This window comes from Anolis carolinensis, chromosome 5, assembly GCF_035594765.1.
Source record: "Anolis carolinensis isolate JA03-04 chromosome 5, rAnoCar3.1.pri, whole genome shotgun sequence".
Lineage (NCBI taxonomy): Eukaryota > Metazoa > Chordata > Lepidosauria > Squamata > Dactyloidae > Anolis > Anolis carolinensis.
In genome coordinates this window covers 18,391,476-18,415,651 of record NC_085845.1, presented here as the reverse complement: position 1 = coordinate 18,415,651, position 24,176 = coordinate 18,391,476, and the positions used below count along the sequence as shown (strand labels likewise).

At 38.8% G+C, this 24,176-nt stretch overlaps 2 protein-coding genes and 1 non-coding gene across 5 annotated transcripts in view; 2 read left to right on the top strand and 1 right to left on the bottom strand.

The window, feature by feature from the left end:
* The window catches only part of LOC100567722 (broad substrate specificity ATP-binding cassette transporter ABCG2), a 42,397-nt gene extending 37,983 nt beyond the window's left edge, over positions 1 to 4,414 (top strand). For both annotated transcript variants that reach the window (XM_062981888.1, XM_062981889.1), the window contains 2 exons: positions 2,417 to 2,502; positions 4,161 to 4,414. In XM_062981888.1, coding sequence (XP_062837958.1) covers positions 2,417 to 2,502; positions 4,161 to 4,308 — 234 coding nt within the window. In that variant the 3' untranslated portion in view covers positions 4,309 to 4,414. The remainder of the gene's footprint in view (positions 1 to 2,416; positions 2,503 to 4,160) is intronic.
* Positions 2,063 to 2,251, top strand: LOC134299792 (U2 spliceosomal RNA). The gene has a single exon (XR_010007048.1). It is a non-coding gene; the product is annotated as a U2 spliceosomal RNA (small nuclear RNA).
* A 2,040-nt stretch (positions 4,415 to 6,454) lies between the features above and the next one.
* pkd2 (polycystin 2, transient receptor potential cation channel) lies at positions 6,455 to 24,176 on the bottom strand. Of its 2 annotated transcripts, none has more exons than XM_062981884.1 (15): positions 23,870 to 24,176; positions 20,266 to 20,376; positions 18,449 to 18,582; positions 17,413 to 17,663; positions 16,857 to 17,081; positions 15,906 to 16,134; positions 15,263 to 15,433; positions 13,934 to 14,115; positions 12,894 to 13,014; positions 12,032 to 12,130; positions 11,264 to 11,385; positions 10,713 to 10,830; positions 10,311 to 10,474; positions 9,379 to 9,526; positions 6,455 to 9,211 (listed from the first exon to the last, which is right to left on the bottom strand). In XM_062981884.1, exons 1-15 carry the CDS (start codon positions 24,174 to 24,176, stop codon positions 8,972 to 8,974), a joined length of 2,622 nt encoding a protein of 873 aa, XP_062837954.1. In that variant the 3' UTR covers positions 6,455 to 8,971. The 2 variants fall into 2 exon arrangements, with proteins under 2 accessions (XP_062837954.1, XP_016849278.2); XM_016993789.2 differs by having other exon boundaries at positions 10,311 to 10,471.

Here is a 24,176-nt window from a genome sequence, read left to right as displayed (position 1 = left end):
GTGCCTTCTATTCCGCCATGCAAGTCCAAGCTTTTGAATAGCACTAGACCCTGTGGCACACCAGTGGTCACTTCTCTACAGTATGAAGAGCATCAAAGTTATCAAAACTTCCAAAATGTACCAGTGATATGTGTGTTAGAAGTGTATAATGAAACAAATGGGTGCCAAAGTTGGATGAAAGAACAGCTGCCTGCTGAAAGGAATTTGAACCAGATGTTTTCTTACAAAGGAGATACGGTTTCATTGAGTTGGATGGTTCTGTTTTACACAACTTTCCCCCAGTTATCATTCGTGGAACAGCTTTCCTTGTCATATATTTATGTTTATCTATATATATAAAAGGAGAATGGCATTGCTCCACCGGGCAAAACAACAAAAGGCCCCCCAACCTAGAAAATTGACAACACAACCCCTCATCTAAGTCTCTACGTTCTTACAAACAAACTACACATCCCTAACCTCCATGGGGCCAAAAAAACTCCAAAAATCGGAATGCACCCCTTTGTGACTCACCTTGATTGACACTAAACAGCCTTGCAGCTTCAAAGCCAGGCTGCCTCCTAGGCCACAGCAAAAAACAAAAAAACCAAAAAAACCCCCCCACTTCAGTGTGAATTTTAAACCATTGTGTAGAAGGGTCCTCATATAATCCTGTTCCAGGCAAATCGTATAACATTATCAATATAATGTATAATAATTACTGTGCTCTAATAACAATACACAACAATATAATCTCTAAAATCAGGACACTAAATAAACAACAACACTCAGAACACAGGGGAATTCCACACAGGAAACAACCAGGCCCAGCTAACACCTCCCAACAAAGGATTCCCTCACGCAGGAAGCAGCCAGGCTTGGAAGCTGCTAAACAACTTAAATAATCACACCCAGCTAACACGTCCCAGTAAAGGATTCTTCCAAGTACTAACCAGGCAGACCTTGAAGCTGCAGGCCTATTCAATGCTAATCAAGGAGATCCATGGCAACACCTGCCTCAACCAGACAACAGTTCTTTCTACCACACTGCACGTTATTCCACACATATATCAACCCCTTTGTGGCCCACCTTGATTAACACTAAACAGCCTTGCAGCTTCAAAGCCAGACTTTGGAAACCACAAGGCTACTCCATCTCATTCAGCCTGGCCTAGCAAGGATACCCTATGTAGAAAACGGCCAGGCTTTGAAGCAGCGAGGCTATTCACTGCAATTCCAATTGGCCACAGCAACGCGTGGCAGGGCACAGCTAGTAAATAAATAAAACCTTTAGGGTAAGCAATGCATTGGCTTCCTACATGTCAAATAGAGAATAAAAGCATGCATTATGAGTTTGTGTGTTCTAAAAATCTCTTTTCTCCTGATTGCCTCCAACTAAATGGCGATATTGGTGTTAGCCAACTGGAAAATAAGGCACAGCTTCTACAGCTGAGAGCAGCATAGTATAGTGGTTTGAGAGTTACACTAGGATTCTAGGAGACCAGGGGTACTTTTAAACCCGTGTGCCGGCAGGACTGCTGACTGAAAGGTCAGCGGTTCAAATCTGGGGAGTGAGGTGAGCTCCCTCTTGTCAGCTCCAGTTTCCCTTGCGGGACATGAGGGAAGCCTCCCACAGGATGGTAAAACATTAAACATCTGGGTGTCCCCTGGGCAATATCCTTGCAGATGGCCAATTCGCTCACACCAGAAGCTACTTGCAGGTTCTCAAATCACTCCTGACATGAAAAAAAAAAATCTTGAGCAAGTCACGTTCTTTCTGTCTCAGAGGAATGCAGTGGCAAACCTCTGAATAAACCTAGCCAAGAAAATCCCAGGTTAGTTTTGACTTGGGATCATAGTAAGCTGAAAATGTCTTGGTGGCACACAATAAAAACAACCACTTTACTGTTGCACATTGCATTTCTCTGGCACAGAGGTGAATGAGTCTTAGTGGTTCCAGTTTTTTGGACTAGGGGTGTCTCCTCTAAGTGTAATTATCTGAGAAGCAGAATTTGTAGTTTGTGATTTAATATAATTGGACTGCAGCTATAATTTTGCTCATTCATATATCATCAAATGAAAATCCTCTTCTTGGACTTTTGGGTAAGATCAAGTGTAGTATCTGCTATTATCAGTGTTATATCTGATACGCCCTCTATTTAAGGACTAAATATTAAATGGATTTTGGGGCCTGGGATGGAATAGGGGCTTGTTTCATCCATTCCAAGCATCGACCTAGTATTGTAGTGCCTCCAGGAACGGTGCACCAGAAAAGGGAGGGAGGGAGGGAGGGAGGGAGGGAGGGAGGAAGAAAGGAAGAAAGAAAGAAAGAAAGAAAGAAAGAAAGAAAGAAAGAAAGAAAGAAAGAAAGAAAGAAAGATAGGGAGAAGTACTCTCAGATAATATAACAAAGTAATTCAGTTATTTGTCTTCAAAGGCTCTGCAAGTCAATGAATTTATTGGGCTCAAGTTTTGTAGGGATCTCCCGCCAGGAGCCAATGAGTCAATCATCTCGCATGATCTGTAAGTATTTTTTTTTTATCACATTACAAACTGTCACACTCCCTTAAGCTAAGAACTGGGTCTACATCTATATAGCTTTTAGTACTGAATTTTGTCCCTTGATCAACAACATTTTCCCTTCATTTCTTAATGTTGAAAATACAGTAATCTGCAATGATCATAATTAACAGGATGAAATTATCTCCAGTATTTGACTTTGTCCTTTTAAAAAACAGTAGCTGAGCATTTTCTACTTGTTCTTTATGACACTGGGTGCATCTCAGCTTGACACCGCCTTATTGGCATGGCTCAATGCAGTGGGATTGTGGGAATTGTAGTGTACATTGTAGATGTACCCACTTGAATATATAGGTTGAGTTATTTAAAAAAGGACAAACAGCAACAAGACAAAGGTTCTCCAAGTTAGAGATGTCAAAGCCTATAAAAAAATTGGGAGGGGATTGGGACAGGGACATTTTCATTCTGTTTTTTCCAAGGTCTCTTTTTGCTGCTGTTGCTTAAAAATGTACTATGGGATAGTTTCTTCTAGAATTATGTATACAATGTTTAGAACAAGAGGTACATAGCAATTCCAGGTTTTGACTTCCTTTTTATTTCTGTAAATGTGAATGAATACTTAATATGTCTTCTTGACACTATGGGCAACTAGGGGAGACAAATCGGTGCCTTGACATTTTCTTCTTCTTCTAAGAAACTGGCAGAAGCAAGAAGGTGCCTTATAATTCAGATGTTTCTTAGAGTTCAAGACTGTAACAAATACAGAAATGTAAAAAGTAGATTCAATCCACTTGATCTCTTATACCACTGGTTCCCAACCTGTAGTTCGTAGACCACCAGTGGTCCCCAAGAACTAAAATATGGTCCGCGGCCTCACTGTTACTACACCATTGCAAAGAGAGTAACTGGTCTCACGAAACCCTCTTATAGTGCCAAGGCAACAGGGATGTTGGGAGGGGAGAGGCTGCCTCCCCATGAAAGGAGCAACAACAAGCCTCCTGACTGCTCTCTCCTCCTCCTCCCTCCCCCTGAGTGGAGACATTCCATGTGGCACCTGGAAGTGGGAGTCTTCCTTTTTAGGCCTGTTCCTGGGGTTATTTGGGGTGCTGATTCAGAAAATTGCATTGGATAGACCACATCAGCTCTAGATTATTAAATATGGTTTTCTGTGGGTGAGCAGATGGTGACTACTGGATGGCACATGTTCTGTATCAGAAACTAGAGCTGATGTGGTTTATCCAATGCAATTTTCTGAATCAGTGACCCAAATAACCAAACCAAATCTAAAGTTGACCAAAACTGATTTGAAGCCCTTTTGGTACTAATGCTGGAGAGTGGCCCCTGGTCAAAAAAAATTGTCCTATGCTTTTAAAAAATCCCATGTTATTATTAGATTAAAATAACTTTGACAGTGGTTTGAAAATGCAGTAACTTATGTTCTAAAAGTGTAATGTTCATTACATTATCCATGAGAGATCCTGAGTGATCATGGGATGGAATGGGCTGATAAAACCTTCATTGGATCTTACCATCTTTTCTCCAAAGATTTAAAGGCAGATATTCTTTTATACTGTTTGCCTTTTAACCTCCCATGCCTTCTATCTCTTAATTATTCCTTTGTGAATTACACTAGGGATTTCCTGTTGGTTTTTATTCCTTAGGTGCACTGGAGAACAATACCTGGCGAGTCAAGGCATTGATGCCAGTAGCTGGGGAATGCTGCAGAATTTCGTTGCACTTGCAATCATGACAGTCATCTTCCTGACAGTGGCATACCTGAAACTGAGGTTTCTAAAGAAGTACACTTAAACAAGTAGGGTGCATTTTCCTCCTCAGGACGGCAATGTACTGTTATAGTAAACGTATAATATTTATAAAATAAAATAACTCATTAAATTGTTTTTTTCTGATTGAATCGTGTCCAAGTGTAGTGAATTTTATTGAATTTGTAATGATAATTATGAATCTGTTAAGCAGATATGTTCCTGGGCATGACTTATTCAATAGAAAATGTGCTACCAGAGACAGACTTTGCAGGGAAAAAATAGATTTCTACAGTATGAAAAAGAAGAGTGTTTCTTTCTTCCACCACCCCCCACTTTACCTACAAATTCCATTTTGGCAGTCATCTAGCATTTTATTTTAACATGCTGCAGGTAGCTGGTGAAGTAAGCTTACCTGCACTCATTTTTTTGTTGTGTTTTATTTACATACGTAAGAGATTATGGAGACTTGTGTGTCTTATGAATCCCATTCTTTCTTAGCTCAAGCTTTATAGTTTACTGCCAACACATTGTTAACTGAGGTAAGGGAAATAGTCTCTGTGTGTTTGTGTAAATGTATGTGTGTGTGTGTGTGGGGGGGGGAGAACAAGCTGATTAGAAGAATTCTTTGCCCCATCATGGTCCTAATCAGAGAGTTTCCTACGGAACTCTTATTTGCTGCGGGCGGAAAGATTCCAGCTATGACAATGATTTCCTCCAACTACAAATGGCAGAATTGGGAGATTGAAGTGCAAAAAAGCTCTCCCCCCCCCCCCCCTCAACACAATATGTGTGTGTGAAAATATAGATGATAGGTAGATAGAGATATATATAGAAAGAGAACATACAGCAGTTAAAATAGCAAATAAAACCACATTAATATCTATCAATAGCTATTTTAGAAGTCACAATTAAAAACTGATTTTGATAGGTCTGCCGAAAGAGGATGGTCTTCACTGCTGATTTGCATTCAGACAGCATCTCAATCCAATCAATCTTTCCCGGGAAGTCATTAACAATTTGGGGATGGCAAAAAAAAATAATCCTCTGTGTAAGTCAGACTCGTTTGAAAGTAGATGTCTCCCAGAGAACCTGAGTGTATGTGGTGGATTTTAGAGGAGGAGGCAATCTACAAATAACGAGGACCTAAACCATGTAGGGTGGCGGTGGTGCAGCGGGTTAAACTGCAGCAGGTTAAACTTGCTGACCGGAAGGTTGGTGATTTGAATCTGCAGAACAAGGTGAGCTCCTGTTGTTAGCTCCAACTTTTGCTAACCTAGTAGTCTGAAAACATGCAAAGGTGAAGAGATTAACAGGAATGGCTTCAGTGGAAAGATAACAGTGCTCTACGCTGTCATGCTAGCCACACGACCTAGGAGGCGTCTACAGACAACGCTGGCTATTTGGCTTAGAAATGGAGATGAACACCACCACCCAGAGTCGGACTTGACTTGACTTGTCAAGGGGAAACCTTTACCTAAACCATGTAGGATTTTAAAAATAATAACCAACACTTTGGCAGCCAACAGAGTGATGTTAATATTGGCATAATATAGACATTCCTAGGTAACCAATCTGGCTGCCATGTTTTGACCTAACTGATGTTCCTGGACTTGGTAGGGCCTAGTTTTCACACAACAGAGCAGGTGGAAAACCTGAGACTTCATCGTTGACGTATTTGTTCCCTGTGTGCAGGAATTTATTTGTCTGCACTGAGAAGCAGCCAAACATAATGATAAAGACAGATTAAATATTAAAAGCAAAAATTAGAACTCTACCCCCATAATAATACAATAAAGCAAAACTACTGTGACTCAGTGACACCAAACAATGCCGAGCTTAAGGTCCAGCTGCATAGTCATCCAAATTTACTGAATAGTAAACAGGCACCCGTGATTGTGTAGGATGAACGGAAACATTTGATGTCTATTAAATATTTCCCACTTAACTTCAAAAACGGGTTAATGACCATTTTACCCATAACATTAGTATTCCCTTGTAAGGGTGTAAATTTGGCTATGGTTGAGGACAAAGAAATGGTAAAGGACAAAGAAATGCTGTAAACTCCACCCAACAGACAACACATTTCCTGAGCTGCAACTTTATATGCAGCCTTTCGCTTTTGTTTAAGAGCACCAAATACAAAAATGACCCACCTTCTCCAGACAAATTTCTATATACACAAACTTGGGTAAATCATATAATGTCTTTATTAGATGAGAAGTCAACTGCTACTAGTCCAATACATTTTTCCCAATATAAATGCTATGTATAATGACTTCTGAAAGCAAGAATATTCATATTTTTGGTATAAAAACAATTATTCTACAAACAAGGAGGCAAGGATTTACTATCCTTACATATGGGGAAATAAAAAGGTACAAAACAAGGAGCCTTTGCCGCCATACGTTAATCGTATGTACATTGTCAGCACACATGGACAACCATGAAATCTTACTGCACTTCAAAATGAAGTTTGTTATTACGTAACAACATGTTACAGATATATAAACGAATACGATATATGAAAGCAAACAATTTGGTTTTCATATAACAGACTGCAAAAGCCATTCTGATGACTGCTAATAAGTCCAAAATGCATTTTAAAATGCATATTTCAAGCTGTGCTCTACTGCTTGGCACTGATATTAAGTTCAGGAAATGGCACTGAGAAAAGGCACAAAACTTTCCCCTGAAATACCTTTGGCACTGCTGCATAAAACCAATGTGATGGTTTTCCTTTGCCATGAGAGCCAAAGTGGACAACACAACAGGTTTAGCTCCCAGAATGTGAGCAATGAAACATGCCCACAAAAGTCACATTTACTTTCATATTTTTTAATAGAAGCACCCTTTTATTTATTATCAAACCTACATCTCCATAACTAGCACTTTGGCCCAGGTTTCTCCTGATTTTATCTAAGATTTATCTTTTGTTCTTATATGTGATTTTTTATGACTTGTTTTTATTGTTTTTAATCTGTTTTATGGTGTTATTTTATTGTGTTGACTGAGCTTGGCCCCATGCGGGCAGCCCTGAGTCCCTTCAGGGAGATGGGGCGGGGCACAAAAATAAAATTATTATTATTATTATTATTATTATTATTATTATTATTATTATTATTATTATTATTATTATTATTATCCATGGTCAACCCAACTTTTGATTGTTGCTTTATATGTAATACTGACCATATATTGTTGGTAATTGCAATTTAACCACTCAGGAAAGTCAACATTCTCTTTTCTGAGAATTTGTCATTCTCTGGTGAAGCAGGAATTTTTAATTCTCTATGTTTAATTGTTTTCTCCTTGAACTGAAACAACTCTCACCAAAGGAAGACATGGCTCTTCTTGATTTCATAAAATATACTATAGGTGACTTTTTACAGAATCTTTCTCCGATGGGATAATAATTCATGGCGAGTTGAGATCCTCATGAAAAGTATAACAGTACAACTGTTACTCCCAGAGAAATGAGTTAAAATACTGAATAGGTGTTCTACATTTTCTCTAGGAAACTCAAGAATCCATAGATATCCTGAGGTAGCCTGGATGTGGGCGACTGGTCTAAAGTGACTCTGGGTTCTACATTGAACAGTCTTTCTATCTCTGATCTCCATTTCTAAAACGTCTAGTATTAATCATTCCTTAACACTGGAACACTTTCCATCACATGGACAAAATATCTCAATATCTTAATATAAATTCTTAATATAAATACAAGGTATCAAATTGTTGGCCCCCTAAGTGGAAAAGATCAAAGATTCTTTATCCATAATAGTTGGGACTTCTTTTAAATTAAGCTCCACTGCTATCAGAGGTATCTCACTTTTGAATAAACAAATAGGATGACGTTCTATAACAGAAAAGTAATCATAGTTATTACTTCAGCTGCGACCAAAAGTGCTGTGGATTCTGAAGAGGTGCAAATAGAAGGTGAAAGGGAGAAATGTGCGAAGAGGAAGAAAGCACATCAAACAAACCCTTGTTATGACCCCCTTCTATTTGGAAATCTATGTTCTCATTGTAAAAGGCCACACGGATCCAAAATAGGTCTCTACAGTCACTTATGGACCCACCGCCTAGACTTTGCCTCTGGAAGGCAATCATACTTGGCCACAAGTGATTGCTCATAAGGTGTACATGAAACATGAATTTCATATTGAGACTTGGTCCTATCTCCATAATATCACATAATGTATACATATACATATAATTATTAAACTTTGGGGGGGGGGAAGAATACAAAGCAGTTCAAGTCTTAAATTTTTCAGATAAGGCATACACAATTTGCAATTAATTTGTATTTTATCATATCAAAAGAACAATCCTCTGCATGTTTAATGAAAGGTAAGTCCCACTATATTCCATGGAGCTCATTCTCAGGTAGGTCTAAGTAAGTGATTATAGAGTAAAACTTCATAATTAATCTCCCTGGTTTGGCCTTTTATTTCCTGCTAACTTGAAAAATGTATGCCATTTCAGTGTAAATGGCTGGAATGGAGGTTAGCTGTTAAATTTTAAATACCTGGGTCCTCAAATGACAGATAGGAATATTTTATGGAAGTGTCTTGTTCTATTAAACCAAAGCAACCAAGCTGCTTCTCTGCTTATTGAAACAACTCACCTGTGCAGGTAAGATACAGCACCCTGTCATTTATGTAGATCACTAAATGTGGAAGTTTTTGAAAGCGCAAAAAATGCCCCTAGACATTTACGTTGCTCCCGCCATTCCCGGCCCCCCCGCCCTCAGCGCCTTCTGTGGACTGGGAGGAAGAAGGGCGGGAGCTCCTTGCCCGGCTTTGGCCATTGAGCCCCATTGGGGTCCCCAAGCGGTGGCTCACTTGAGAAGCGGCATCGTCCGATTCCCAGCGCTCCAGTTCTTCTCGCACAAGTCTCTCCATCTGATCTCTGTGCATCTCATTTTCACGGCCCAATCTTTCATCCTAAGTAGAAAATACCACAACAGATCATGAAGAAATTGCCAGAACCTTGTTTAAAAAACTCTATGGTAGCAGAGTAAAGTGGAACCTGCTACTTTTTCAGCTTTAGAAAAGAGAATAAAAAGTATCACTGCACAGATCAATTCATATTTTTCTAGAAGTAGATTTACCTCTGTGACCCCATCCAGCAGCCTTCCCAAGACCTCCTTCCTCTTGAGTTTTGCTTTCTCCATAATTTCCAGCTTCATAATGACAGCATCGACCTTTGAAACAATGCTGCCTATGGAATGTTCCATGCGATCCACACGACGAACCAATCTAGAAACCAATCACTTGTTAATGTGCATTATTGTTAGTGGCTTATTTTTTCCACTTATCAGAAGTATCTGTGGCTCTTTCTATGTCCTCCAGTGCGGCTTAATGGCATATTTCCAGCCCTAGCAGAGTCAAAATACAGTGTGCTTCAAAAAGATGGGCCCAAATTGAAATCACGATATCTCTGCAACCAGAAGTTGCCCATGAATGAATTTCTTACCAACTGAAAGAGTTGGGCATAGAGTTTCAAACAATTACCAGTAGACAACCCTCTCAAAATGCAATTATGAATTTAGTCTTGGCAAATTGCCCCTTATGTTGTGGGGATCATCATCTTGTGAATGACTGAGGCCAGAGGCTGTTTGTGTGCTGGGAGAGGCCACTAGCAGCAATCATTTTTTGGCAATAAGTCTTGAATTCATTTGTTTACATAGAAATTTACCTCTTGTCCAAAGGTGCCCACTTACTAGTTACAAATACATAATTATAATTTATATTATCATTTATTTTAATATTATTTATCTATATTTAATTATATATTAATTTTATTATTTTAAAATTCAATACATCCGTTGTGTGTTGGAACAGATGTACTAAATGCACCTGTGGCTGACAATCTTAACTGAGGTTTATTTTGGAGGTAAGGCTTATTTTCGAGAAAATGTCCTTTTTTTCAGGTATCTGGATATGGAGATCCTATTGCATTGGGCTGGTCAGACTGGTATTCAAAGATGTTTTCTGAAATATTTTCAAAAATCAGTAACACAACACTTAAAGCCTCACTTACACTTGAAACTCTTCATATGATACTCCACTTGAGCTGCTGCCTCTCCTCCTAGAGCTGTGCCCGCTGTCATCGTCATCATCCTCTTCAGAATCATCAAGGCTTCGTGGAAAACTACGGCCACTCAGTGGACGGTTCAGAGAGCTTCTGTCTAGATCCAAGTCCTCCTTGGTGAAAACATCCAACGCTATTTAACACTGACATTACACCCAAAACATGCCACATCTGCCCTGTCTTTCAGCCCAAACCTAACAAAATTCAGGCAGTGCCACTTTTTTTTAAACAAAGCAACAATTATGCTTCTGGATCTAATAAACTTTAGAGATCCTATAGCTGTTAAAATGTCTCACTGATAAGAGAAGACAGTAAGAAAAATTAGACTTTCAAGAAAGTCTATTAACTCACTCGCTCTTTCTCCAAATCATCTCTCATCTGTTGATGCTCCAGCTCAGTCAATTCCTGATCACCATCTTGATCATACTTTGTAAAGATAGCTTCAATCTCAGCATCAGTATGTCCTTTTCTACAAAGAAAAGATAGCACAGCTCTCTAGTTTCTCACCTAATTACGTTAAAAGTTTCAACAAAAGCTTACCATAAGATACAGAGTTGGATGAATAAACTATTAATTTTTCCTTACGATTTGTAGTAAAATATTATATTATTTAGAAAATAAAATCAGATACACTTCAGCTCCATGAATCTGTGATGGAATTTACTACAGTAATAAGATTAAACAAAAATAGTGACTGAAAAATATATATTTTTAAAAACTATCTTTAAGAAAAAGGTTAGGATGTGCCAACTGAAATGTCAGTCTATATGACAAACAACACCTCCATCTGCTATATTCCCAAATATCCTAATTTTACTGTTTTTATTGTCAATCACTAAGATATTCTGCCTAGAATAACATTTGAAGCGAGTTGAAATAAAAAGGATTTTGTTCAGACTTACCCCTTAAGGTTCTGCCGTAGTTCATCAAAGTTTAATTTGCCTCCACTTTGCCGTAAACTCTCTGAAATGTCATCAACTGGTGTTTTCTTCAATTTTAATTTCACCATGGCTTTAGTGTATTCCTGAAACACAAAAAACAGGAAGTTCTATATCCAGTCAAAGTTATTAATGTCAGTGTTATTTGGCCATGTGTGTTTGGTCATCAAGTTCAAGATCATATAAGCGTGGGATATTTGGTGATTAAGAATTGTAACTGAATTTATTCTTTACGTTTGGTTAAGGAAAATAAGCTGTTCTTCATCTATCTGTCAATAATATGCAATGGCACTTCTTCAGACCTGATTTCAAATACTACATAGTTCTATCTCCCACGGCACAGGTTGTTAAATGTGCTATGACTGTGCTTTTTTGAAGAATTTTAATATACAGCAATCATAGCTCTTCACCATTAAAGAGAAGTAAACGAGATTTCTGGTTTGTGCTAAAAAGGTTGCCACTGATGAAAGCATCCACTCACAAATAGCTTCCCATTAAGTCGGTTGAAAAAATAAAACAAGAGAAAATGGGAGTAATTTTCTTCCATAAAAAATTGTGGATGCCCCATAGAAAGTGAGTAAATAAATTGTGGTAACGTCACACTTTTTTCATGTCAATGGTTTAACCCACTGTACCACCGAGGGCTACACTTCACACTAATAACTTAAGAGAACGACAGAATGCATAACTGTGGGTATGATGAGACAATATGTATAACTGATATAGTCTTACCTTTTTAATAAGATCTGACAATTCCATTTCAGACTTCTGTTGTGCCATATCCGACTTGACCTCTGAGTATGTATCATTGATAATAGCCAAAAACATGTTCTGTTTAAAACAAACATTTTAAAAAGAAGTTTTATGACACCAATATATTTTACTTCATTAATTGTAATATCTATTGTATGTTAAATTTCAACTTTCTTGTAGTTTCTGAAGGAAACAGCATCATCATCACCAAACCCAAGGGCTAAAATCTTATTGGTTAGTTCCCACTACAGCAGACCCATTGAATTAAGTGTCTTATGGTTAATGGGGATGTAGCTCAATCCAATGATTAAACAGGTCTGTTGTAACTAAAATAATAATAGCATTTAGGCCAAGGTTTGCCCAAATCAAAGGCAGAAGATCATAATACGGAAAGAATAATTTGAACTCTGGATCCAAGATAACTTTCCTTGGTTCTATCAAAAGATATTTCACATGCCTTAAATAAAAAGCATGTTAATACTAGTAAGCAACTTCAGAGTAATACATATGTTTAACACAGAGGGAAATTTAAAAGGCAGCTTGAGGATCATCCTGTTTATGACTCTGGTCCCCTTTTCAACATATATCAAAAGCATTAATCAGTTTACTTTGATTCCTATTAGCCAGCTGCCTTTGGAAATAGCAAACATGTAATAACACTCAATTTCCTACAGCGCTGAGAAGACAGACATCTTTAGATTGACCCTTTGAATATGCAAATACATAAAACAAATCTGTTTTTAGGCCCTACACATAGAAGACAATAAATAAAAATGAAAATGCAATTCTGTTTGAACGGATAGTGACATAGAATATTTCTAGAGATAAAATATTTACATACCAAAAGAATGAAGAACATAAAGAATACAAATGTAGTGAAATAAACTGGTCCCAAAATTCTGTTGGTCTCTTCAACCTCTGTAAAGTCAAAATCTCCCAACAGGATGCGGAACTGTGTAAAGCTTTAAAGAAGACAACATAATTTTAGCCAATACATTAATCAGTGTCAAAAAATTAACATTGTTTAGATTCTAACAATGATATTTAATCTTTCATTATATTTTATCAGTGCAAAGTCATTGGTCCTAATATTTGCACCAATCAAGTCAAAATGTAGATTCTGAAGAGAAGAGGCAGTGAAGTGTTAATCTTTAGATTAAGTGTTAGCATGCAGTTCCTAGCAAATACTCCTAAGGCAAGAGTAGAAAAACAGCCTCAATCACTTTTTGCACTCTCTTCTCCTAAGCCTCTCCCCACCTGCAAGATTTTAGGCTAGTATTTCCCCGAAAAGGTCAACTGTCACAAGTGTGGTGACCTTTAATCCATTCAATCTTCCCAACCTGCAAATCACAACCAAAAATTACTTCTGATTGTAGATTTTGGGCTAAAGGAAGGTCTCCAAAAAGAATGCAGTGGCAAACATTAGCTAATGACCCAAGATAGACAAGACCTAAGGGCTTGCAGCCCATGATAAAAAGCAGGTGACTCGTCCATAGAGGTTCAAAATGAATACGGAGAAACATTCAAGTATGGTGAGTGGTCGGTCTTAAAAAAGGGGAGAAAGTTATCAATAGCCCCTGAACTAGGAACTGTCCAACTGTTGTCACAACAATGTCAATTCTGTTGAAGGCAACTCTGCCTTTTCAAATAGATTTTAGCAATCCTTCAAATAGATTAGATATATTACTTCACAACATAACACACAGTTGATTCTGGAGGACCAAGTTTCCCTAGAGGAATTTATTTAAAGCTAGAATTATGGAACATGACAAGAAGAACTTCATTAAAATTGATAGAAATTGAAGTCGGATGCAAATTTCTATATCTGAAAAAGAGGCAGAGCAATACGACGGAGCTTCAAAGACATTTGATTTTACTTACATACTATCCGGGAAGGTACTGAAGTCATCAACTTGTGTGCCAAATACTAGGTAGGCTAGCTGTGCATAGGCTAAAAAAATGATGAAAAACATAATAGCAAAACCAAGGACATCTTTGGCACATCGTGACATTGTGGAAGATAACTGGCTCATTGTCCGGTTGAAGTTGATGAATTTAAAAAGCTGAAAATAAATATATTTAAATAAGCAGATAATTTAGCAAGAGATGATATCAATAGCTCAAACAGAATTAAGTTGCTAACTACAATGAATTGTGTTGACAAATTCCAGACAAGAAATAATCAGGGCCAGTTAAACACCTCCCAACAAAGGATTCCCCATGGCAGGAAGCAGCCAAGTTTTGAAGCTGCAAGGCTATTCAATGCTAATCAAGATGATCAATTGCAGCATTCACACCTGTCTCAAACAGAAAAGAGTTATTTCTCCCATCCTGGACATTCCACAGATATATATAAACCCCACTTGCCTAGTTTCCAATGAACCTCACAACCTCTGAGGATGCCTGCCATAGATGTGGGTAAAACATCAAGAGATAATGCTTCTGGAACCTGGCCATACAGCCCGGAAACCTCAGAGCAATGCAATGAATTGTAATATGCTCTTGAAAGAGCTGGAAGATTGAATAATTCAACAGAATGAATCAGACATAACAGCAGGCTGTGGTTTGCGCAAACTATTATTTGTAGCCCAGAAATAAAGGAGAAACCTAATTTATTTAAAATGAACATAGGAGTATTGTAACACATTACAAACTAATGACTTTTATTATGGTAAGCTCTTCAAGGACTGACCCCATTTCATAAGATGAAGGTGGTTTGTTTATTTATTTATTTCATATACTGTATTTATACCCGCTCTTCTCACCCCGAGGAGGACTCAGAGCGGCTTACAGATTGGTCACTTCAGTGCTACAATGCAATACGAAGTAGGTATATAAAATACAACACATTAAACATTAACAAAAAACATATGAATACATGAACTGTTAAAAACTGTTAAAACCATATAACTAAAACCGTGGTTGTCCTTCATGTTCACATGCTTTTAATCTTTTTCTGCGTTCTATGACAAACTTGGATTGCTCGTTCAGACCTAAATCCAAGCCAGTTTGCTGAAGCATTAAACAGTGGCTTCAAAGTATGGTGCAGTGGTTTGAGCAATCAATCATGCCTCAAGAGACCAGAGTTCAAATACCAGCAATATAAATGGTTTGTAAATCAAACACAACTTGTCAAAAAGAACTTAAAACAGAATGTGTCCATAATAAGACCTTGTTTGTCTGAAATATCACAAGAAAAGTTTTAATTACCTTCATCCAGACAAAAAACATGGTGATGGCTGCAATACTGTTGAACTGTGTTTGCCAGTATGATAAAGATTCAAAATTTGGGAAGCTATTTTGATTTTCCAGGAGCTCCTTCAGCATCCTATCCACAGCAGATGTTTGATATATATTAATTCCGATAGCTGCGACTGATAGCTGAATGTAGAAAAAACATATGTAAATAACGTAAGTCTGTTTATCAACTTTACTCAATAAGGATTTGGCACAGTTTTGTTAGCTTACATCTGCCTATCTAGACTTTATTTCTCACTCGGTACCAAAACAACACATGAGTGCATCAAAGGATTATTTGGGATACTAAGATGAGCACAACACAGCAGTGAACCTAGCACTCTTCTCCCGACATATGGCTGGCTGATCTATTGCCAAAAGTACTTCTTTCCCCTCATTAACTAGAAGAACTAAGTAATCTGCAACTAATTATCTTAAACAGAAACGTTATAACTTCAAAAAGCTCTCATAACTCGCAGTTGCAGCAATGGTGGTACTGAAAGACCAGTCCTTATTCACATTCGCTATGGACCAGAACTATAGTTAGAACCCTGCCTTAATGAATTTGAAAAGGCAATAATGCTGATATTTAAATACTTCTATTTATTTCACTCACCAGAATAATGAGAACGTCAAGACAATTCCAAAGACTTCTGAAATAGAATAGTCTGTGAATATGAATTTCTAGGATTTCTTCTACCACGTAATAAATAATAAAAAGACAAAAAATTATTTCACAGGCAGCTAAGAAGAAGTCAAAGGTAGAGATGTAGTGTATCAACTTCACTGGCTGGAACTGCCAAGACGTAAGGAGGCCTCCTGTTGGTGGGAACTCCACTAATAACCTGCATTTAAAAATACATGAACATAACTCCTCTTATTATTTCGCAAGCTTCTTATTTCATTGTTTTTGTTTTTATTAGTGGGATTTACATTGAAAGTACTTTTTAACTGTCAGAGTATTAATTTAATATGTCGAAAAATTAACAGCATTTACAACTTGATGCTGTGAAAATATACTTGCATTTAAAAGTTTTAAACATGAACTTCTACAGAATTCTTAATTATTTTATAAACTCACTTGAAAGACTGTTTGCTAGTAGGCATTAGAGTCATGCCAACAATATATAAGCACATACACATTCCTCTCACATTGTAAATTAGGCTGAGAAATTAGACTGAGAAATTTATCACCCCATATACTTTACCCGAATCAGAGATACCGCCAGTCCTCATTGTATATTTTATTTAATATACAATGAGGACTGGCGGTATCTCTGATTAGGGAAAAGTACATGGGGTGATAATCAAGTCTATGGTTCTTCCTTTGCACACAATTCAAATGTAAGTCTCTGCCTATAAAAAAGCTATAGGGATGTAAACACGATGACTCAAAAACTTCCCAGGGTTTAAAACTGCACTTTTTGTGTTCAAACACAAAACAATATAACTTCTTAACCTGATAAACCCTATCGTCTGGTGATTAGTGGGATCAATGGATGTTTTGTTTTTTCACAGCAGACAAATAATGCAGTGTCATTTTTTTTTAAAAAAAATCCAGACTTACCTGACAATACAGAAGAGATTGATATTGGCATTGTATACAGAAAAATCAATAAATGTTGCCCTTGTGCCCCTGTCAAGCCACAAGTTGTTCTTAAGGCCAGCAATCAAGTCAGAGGTCTTTTCTCTGCTTTTAGAAAGATCCTGGTAATAGCCACCTCCGCTGTACGTTGCAATGAGCCCCCAATAGCTGCTCCCATGTAGATCTTTTTCACTGGAGTATGTCCAACTGAAACGCAACATGAAGAGATCCATTATAGCTATGGCCCTGGTTTCCTAAACAAAGTTTAACTGGTCTAAATTATGGCATCAGTTTAGGAAAATATAAGAAATTCTTCCAATTCCTATACTCTTCATCAGTACAGTACAGACAAATATGGACAAGTGAGTTATTCAATAACATGATTTGGATAGTATAAATAAATCAGTGGTTCACAGATGTCAGATGAAATGAAGACAATAAGAAAGCATTTAGTCTCCTAGGCATCAAAACCTGAATAAATATTTATCAAAACAAGAAGACATGCCTCTGTATATATTTATGTAGGAAAAATACATACGCAGTTCCATTGCGGAGCCCAAATGGAGCAGTGTCCTCATTACCTACAGAGTAAACACTGTAACAGTCTTTGATTTCATCCTGTAAATCTTCAGGTATTAAACATGAGCCATTTCTCACTTTCAGCTGCCGCATCCGAGGGATTCCCAAAAGCAGGTTCTCGTGGTAAATGAAACTTCTATTCTCTGTCACTGTTTTATTGTTGTACCACATGTCCCAATACAATCCATCAAGCAAAGGACCCTCAGTGAACTGAAACAGAAAGATAGCCATTGTTAAAATTCTGCATGTTTTGAAAGCAAGCAGAAATTTTTGTTTCAACAACGGATTAATTTCAATTTAACTCTACCCAGAACAGTCATCACACAACTAAGGCCTAAACTTATTTGTGCGATTAATAAGCCTAATTAACTGTAAGGTATACTCCAGGTAAAACTAATTAAAGTTTTAGCCTATTGTGTTTAGATACAGAATTTTTATTTCTTCTATTCATAATGCATCAAGGCTCAAAAATATTAAAACAGTTCCGAATAACAAAACATATATGGCAACTGTTTTCTTCCCAAAGTTTCTTTTTTTCCTGAGGGAATGATTTTGTATTGGTTGGAATGAGTGAACAAAAGAATGGCTGCTCCCACAGAGACGACATGGTTCTTTGCATGTACCTTTCTGGCACTACATTAAATTGCTCTTCCTACATGTCTCTATTCGGAAGTTAGCCCTGATGAATTCAGTGGGACTTACTCCTAGCTAAACATGTCCTGGACTGCACTGCATTTGAAGAGAAGCTCTGGTACATTGGACAAGAAGAAAATTTATTATTTTCTCTGTCATCAATGTGATACCAGATTGGGAAATATTCAAAGCAAGTGACCCTGTGGTACCTGACTTCTGGTTTCTATGTGAGCTTACAGTAAGCCTTGTCAAACAATACCAGTCTTTTCAAGACTGTGATAGACAATGATAATGTACATTATTGACATAATGTCATATCACTTAAAAATAACAATGCTCAAAGATCAAGTTCTAATCTATACCTTCCAGAAGTCTTCCATTGTGGACAAAGTTTTGAAGTTGATCTTCTCCATTTTTGATATAGGTGTGTCTAGAAAGAGCTGTGACATTGCCTTTGTGTAGTAGTACATATTAGAGCTCACCATCCCATAAGACACTGGAAATGTGGAGATAAACAGCATTTCAAACACGGTTCTGAACATCCAAGAGCCTCTATACAACAATCATTGAATAATATATTTATGTCTGAGGGCCTTTCCAGACAGGCCCTATATTCCAGGATAGGATTCCAGGTTTTTTGTTTATTCCAGATTATTTCACAGTGAGGACTCATATAATCCAGTTTAAAGCAGAAAACCTGGGATCGGATCCTGGGATATAGGGCCTATCTGGAAGGTCAATGAAATAATACAAGACCCATTCCAATAACTAATTGCAGAAATTCATGGAACAACGCAAGATAGATCTAAACTTAATGAAGGGACTGGGCCTGATGCCAAATTGATCCAGACAGAATGACCTCCCACCCAAATTTTGCCATTCGTTATCGTCAATTTCAGGCCCTGCCCCATTACTTGTGCTGTGACACAAATTTTCTGTGCTTAAAAACTCTTCTTCACATATCACAGTCTCACTTGCACCATCACAAAGAGGTTATGACAACATCAAGGCAAAGGCAGGCAATTTTTAGATGCCAGGGAGTCCAGATTCTGAACTATCTAGTAATTTGGTATATTATCTGGGGCTTATTGGAGTTGAATCCAAAAACAACTGAAACACACCAAGGGCTGCCCCAGAGAGGAGGATGCTGGTATATTCTCTTATGGTTTTAAGTTTCAAGAGAGTAGATTTCAATTGAAATTAGGAAGAACTCGAGATGGGGTTTGATAATGGAACAAATTTCCTAAAGACATGACTGGATCGCTTTCCCGAAAAGCCTTTAAAAAGAGGATTGCAGCTACTTCTGAAGATGCTTTAGCCGGAGTCCCTTCACTGGGATACCTTCCAACTCAATGATTCTATTATCTCAATTATTTGCTATAACATTTAAGAATATTCATGCTCTAAATCATCGTTTTCAGATCCATCGTTCATTTCAACACTCAACATATTTATTTCTAGTATTTTTCTCTCTTTCTCCAGTCTTTAAGAAAGCAGTGGGACTGCTGTTGCTTATGTAAACCTATCCCAAATTGACTTCAACTTGCTGGTTGAAGATTATGATGTTATATTCACTAACCCAAAAGTTTAAGAACAAATTGTTATAGCAATTTGAAAAAGGGTGCTTACATTCTGACAGTTTTCATTTTTTTTAAGTGATTGGGAAAGCAAGTTAGAATTATATAACAAAATTTCACTGAAGCACTGCTTACAAGCTCAAATTCAGTTAATCAGTTAACCATGTAGTTAATGTTTATAGTCTCTAGCAGCAATAAACTTTGCAGGAGACTGTCCTACACTTTTTTAGGAAGCGATATTATGGCATGAGCACTCAAGATGTGCTCTAAAACGGAAGAAAAGGGAAGTCTAACAGTACTGGCTTCATTTTGTCCATTTCCACTGGTGAGGCAATAAAAATGCATTAATTGAAGGTTTATTTTCTCACCAGAGAAGAAGGAATGAAATACAATCTGGATATTTGCAAAAGTGAGATTTGTAAACAATGCATAGCTCTAATGGGTCTGAAAAGTTGTGTAACTATTACATATGAATCACAACTCCAGTCTTAAAACCAACCTGGAAAAAGGAAAATTGTTAAAACACATACGCACTAAATCTGATTACTTGATACAGTAGTTACCAATATTCAGGCTACAATAACATCATAATTAATACTTACAGATAGAAAGAACCAGGAGAAACATCAAATACGTGATTAATTCTCGCAAAACACTTTTCAGGTATTTTTCTCTGGTTGTGGTTTCTTCCATTAATCTTGTACCCCATAGACCTTCATAAAGCAGCATATAGAAAGCAGTATAGAAAACAAATAGCAACATATTACTATATTGAGTTGTTCTCATACAAGCTAAATAAACTGTTGCCATTATTACGACTTAATCGATAACCTGTTACATTCATTCCCTCCCTATATATTGTTCTGCTAGCCAAAAGGACAGAAGCCTTGTCAATGGAAAAATGTTAAGGCTTCTGCATTATATACAAACTGATTTTTTCCATACATTTTAAAGACATGAAACCAAAATGAATTAACAGAGTCTGTTCCACTTTGGACGCAACATAGAAAATTATGGCTCACTGGAAAAGGCAATAATGCTTTATAAGGTAGAAAGAGGAAGACAGCTTTATAGGTGGATCAATTCAATCAAGAAAGGCATAACACTGAACAAGAAATGAGCTGGGCAGCAGATAACTATGTTTTCAGAAGTCATCTATTCATAGTGTTGGCATAAGTTAAAGCTGACCAGATGGCAAATAAAAAACAAATGGCCGGTCAAGTATTTGAACGGACACTTCTCTTAACAATACTGTGAATCTGGGTTGCTGTGATTTTACAGGCTCTATGGCCATGTTCCAGAAGAATTCTCTCTGGATGTTTCACCCACAGCTATGGCAGGCATTCATTGGAGGTTGTGAGGTCTGTTGGAAACTAGGCAAGTGGGGTTTATATATCTGTGGAATAATGTCCACGGTGCGAGAAAGAACTCTTGTTTGCTTGAGGCAAGTGTGAATGTCGCAATTGGCCACCTTGATTAGCATTGAATAGCCTCACAGCTTCAAAGCCTGGCTGCTTCCTGCATGGGGGGAATCCTTTGTTTGGATGTGTTAGCTGGCCCTGATTATTCCATGCCTGGAATTCCCGTTTTGTTCTTTATTTACTATCCTGAGTTAAGAGTTCTTTCTCCCACCCTGGACTTTCTACAGATATATAAACCTCACTTTCCTAGTTTCCAACATACCTTACAACATTTGAGGATGCCTGCCATAGATGTGGGCGAAACGTCATGAATACAGCCCGGAAAACACACAGCTGTATGAGTTTTCTGCCTCAACTCCTCCCTGCTTCCCTGTTGTTTCCTACATATACAATTTTAGCCCTTAAACACCTGAGAAAAAAAACCTGCTCTGTAAAATCTTTCACACACTAAAATAAATAATGCATTAATAAACTGAATGTGAAAAAAGACTGGGTAAGGAGACATGAAATAAAATGTTTGCAAACACTTGCACTTAGAATCGAATACACTGAATTACAATCTGGGTTAAGATGGCTACACCTCTGGAATGTGTACATAGATGGTTATGCTGGAGTGGAACAACTGAGCAAAGGCTGGTTGGCCAGGCAACAGGAAGCTTGAAATGCGCTTAGTGAGCTGGAATCCGCAAACCTTGGCAGGGAACATTCAAAGCACACACAGTCCTAATACTTTCAGCAGGATTTTGTCAGTCTTAATAGACAGGCCTGGGCAAACTTCGGCCCTCTGGGTGTTTTGGACTTCAACTCCCACAATTCCTAACAGCCGGGAGTTGAAGTCCAAAACACCCAGAGGGCCGGAGTTTGCCCAGGCCTGCTTTAGACTCATTGAACCCTCCCAGTTAAGTTGCATTTCCCAAACTCTAGGCCTCTAGGTGATTTGGACTTCATCTCCCAGAAGTCTTAGCTGCCTTGACCAATGAGCAGGGATTCTGAGAAATGAAGTCCAAAACACCTGGAGGGCTGAAGTTTGCCCAGCCCAGGTCCCTAACTCTAGATCTCTAGGTGTTTTGGACATCATCTCACAGACTTGGCCAATGTGCAGGGATTCTGGGAAATGTACTCCAAAACACTCTGGAAGGTGAGAGTTTGTGAGACATGCACCCTCTCTGGACTAATATTGGCCTTCTAAAGCATTTTGCACTACAGTTCCCAGAATTCCTTATCATCTTGGCCAATAGCTGGGAATTTTGGGAACTGAAGTTCAACAAAACACTAGAGTTGCTGTGATTTTTCCGGGCTGTATGGCCATGTTCCAAAAGCATTCTCTTCTGACATTTCACCCACATTTATGGCTGGCATCCTCAGAGGTTGCGAGCTCTGTTGGAAAACTATGCAAGTGGGGTTTATATATCTGTGGAATAATGTCCAGGATGGGAGAAAGAACTTTTGTCTGCTTGAGGCAAGTGTGAATGGTGCAACTGGCTAGCTTGAATAGCATTGAATGGCCTTGCAGCTTCAAGGTCTGGCTTCTTCCTGTCTGGGGGAATCCTTTGTTCAGAGGTGTTAACTAGCCCTGATTGTTTCATGCCTGGAATTCCCGTTTTGTGAGTGCTGTTATTTATTTATTGTCCTGATTTTTTAAAATAATGCTAGCCAGGGTTGTTGTATGTTTTCCGGGCTGTATGGCCATGTTCTAGAAGTTCTAGATTTTGTTCATTTTCATGGTTTCCTCCTTTCTGTTGACACTGTCAAAAGGTATTTTAAAACTCTGGAATCAGGACAGTACATAAAGAACACTACTCAGAAAACAGAGGAATTCCAGGCACGAAACAATCAGGGCCAGCTAACACCTCCCAACAAAGGATTCCCCCAGGCAGGAAGAAGCCAGGCTTTGAAGCTGCAAGGCCATTCAGTGCTAATCAAGCTGGCCAATGACAACATTCACACTTGCCTCAAGCAGACAAGTGTTATTTCTCCCACCCTGGACTTTCCACAGATATATAAACCCCGATGGTGAAGTGTGTTAAGGCACTGAGCTGCTGAATTTGCAGACCGAAAGGTCGCAGGTTCAAATCCCGGGAGCGGAGTGAGCGCCCGCTGTTAGCTCCAGCTCCTGCCAACCTAGCAGTTCGAAAACACTTTGCACTATTTTCAATTTTGTATATTGTATATTATAATTGTTTTAACTGTTTTAATGTTTATTTTATTGTACTATGGTGTATTGGCATAAATTGCCAGTCTGTAAGCCGCCCTGAGTCCCTGCGGGTGAGAAGGGCGGGGTAGAAATGATAGAAATAAATAAATGATAGAAATAAAACATGCCAATGTGAGTAGATCAATAGGTACCGCTCCGGCGGGAAGGTAACGGCGCCCCATGCAGTCATGCCGGCCACATGACCTTGGAGGTGTCTACGGACAACGCTGGCTCTTCGGCTTAGACATGGAGATGAGCACCAACTCCCAGAGTCAGACATGACTGGACTTAACGTCAGGGGAAACCTTTACCTTTACTTATAAACCCCACTTGCCTAGTTTCCAACAGACCTCACAACCTCTGAGGATGCCTGCCATAGATATGGGCGAAACGTCAGGAGAGAATGCTTCTGGAACATGGCCCTACAGCCCGGAAAACTCAAAGTAACCCAACACTAGATGCGTTCGGCCTCCAATTCCCAGAAGCCCCACCTTGGTTGCCTAAGGGCGAGGAATTCTGGGAAATGAAGTCCAAAGGCCTCAGAGAGCGCAAGCGAAGGAGGAAGAAAGAGGCAAACGGGGCAATACTCACCCCTGAGGCGCCTGGCCCATCCCTTGGCCCAGGCCAGGCGGCGCGGAGGAGGAGAAGGCGGAGGCGGAGGAGAAGGAAGGGGGCTCTCTGCGGCCTCCCCGCTTTCCTGAGGGAGCTGCGAGGGCTCCATTTGCAGCACGGGCCCTTTGCCCGCCGCCTTGGCCCCGTCCTCCTCCGCCTCGGCCTCGAAGCCCGGGTTGTCGCGGCTCCAGGCCTGCCTCGAGCAGGAGGAGAGCGGCGAGGACGAGGGCGAGGAGGGAGACTCGCGGAGCTGCCCCAGCTCCAGCTGCTCCAGCCCGCCCGCCAT

Bases quoted from the DNA above. Each gene is read 5' to 3' on its own strand.
- pkd2 (XM_062981884.1), bottom strand. From the start codon at position 24,176: ATGGCGGGCGGGCTGGAGCAGCTGGAGCTGGGGCAGCTCCGCGAGTCT. The intron at 13,015-13,933 runs GTAAGTAAAATC...TCTTCTTTAAAG, and splicing joins AGTACCTTCCCGGATAGTAT to CTTTACACAGTTCCGCATCC. The intron at 11,386-12,031 runs GTAAGACTATAT...TTTGTGTTTCAG, and splicing joins TGTCAGATCTTATTAAAAAG to GAATACACTAAAGCCATGGT.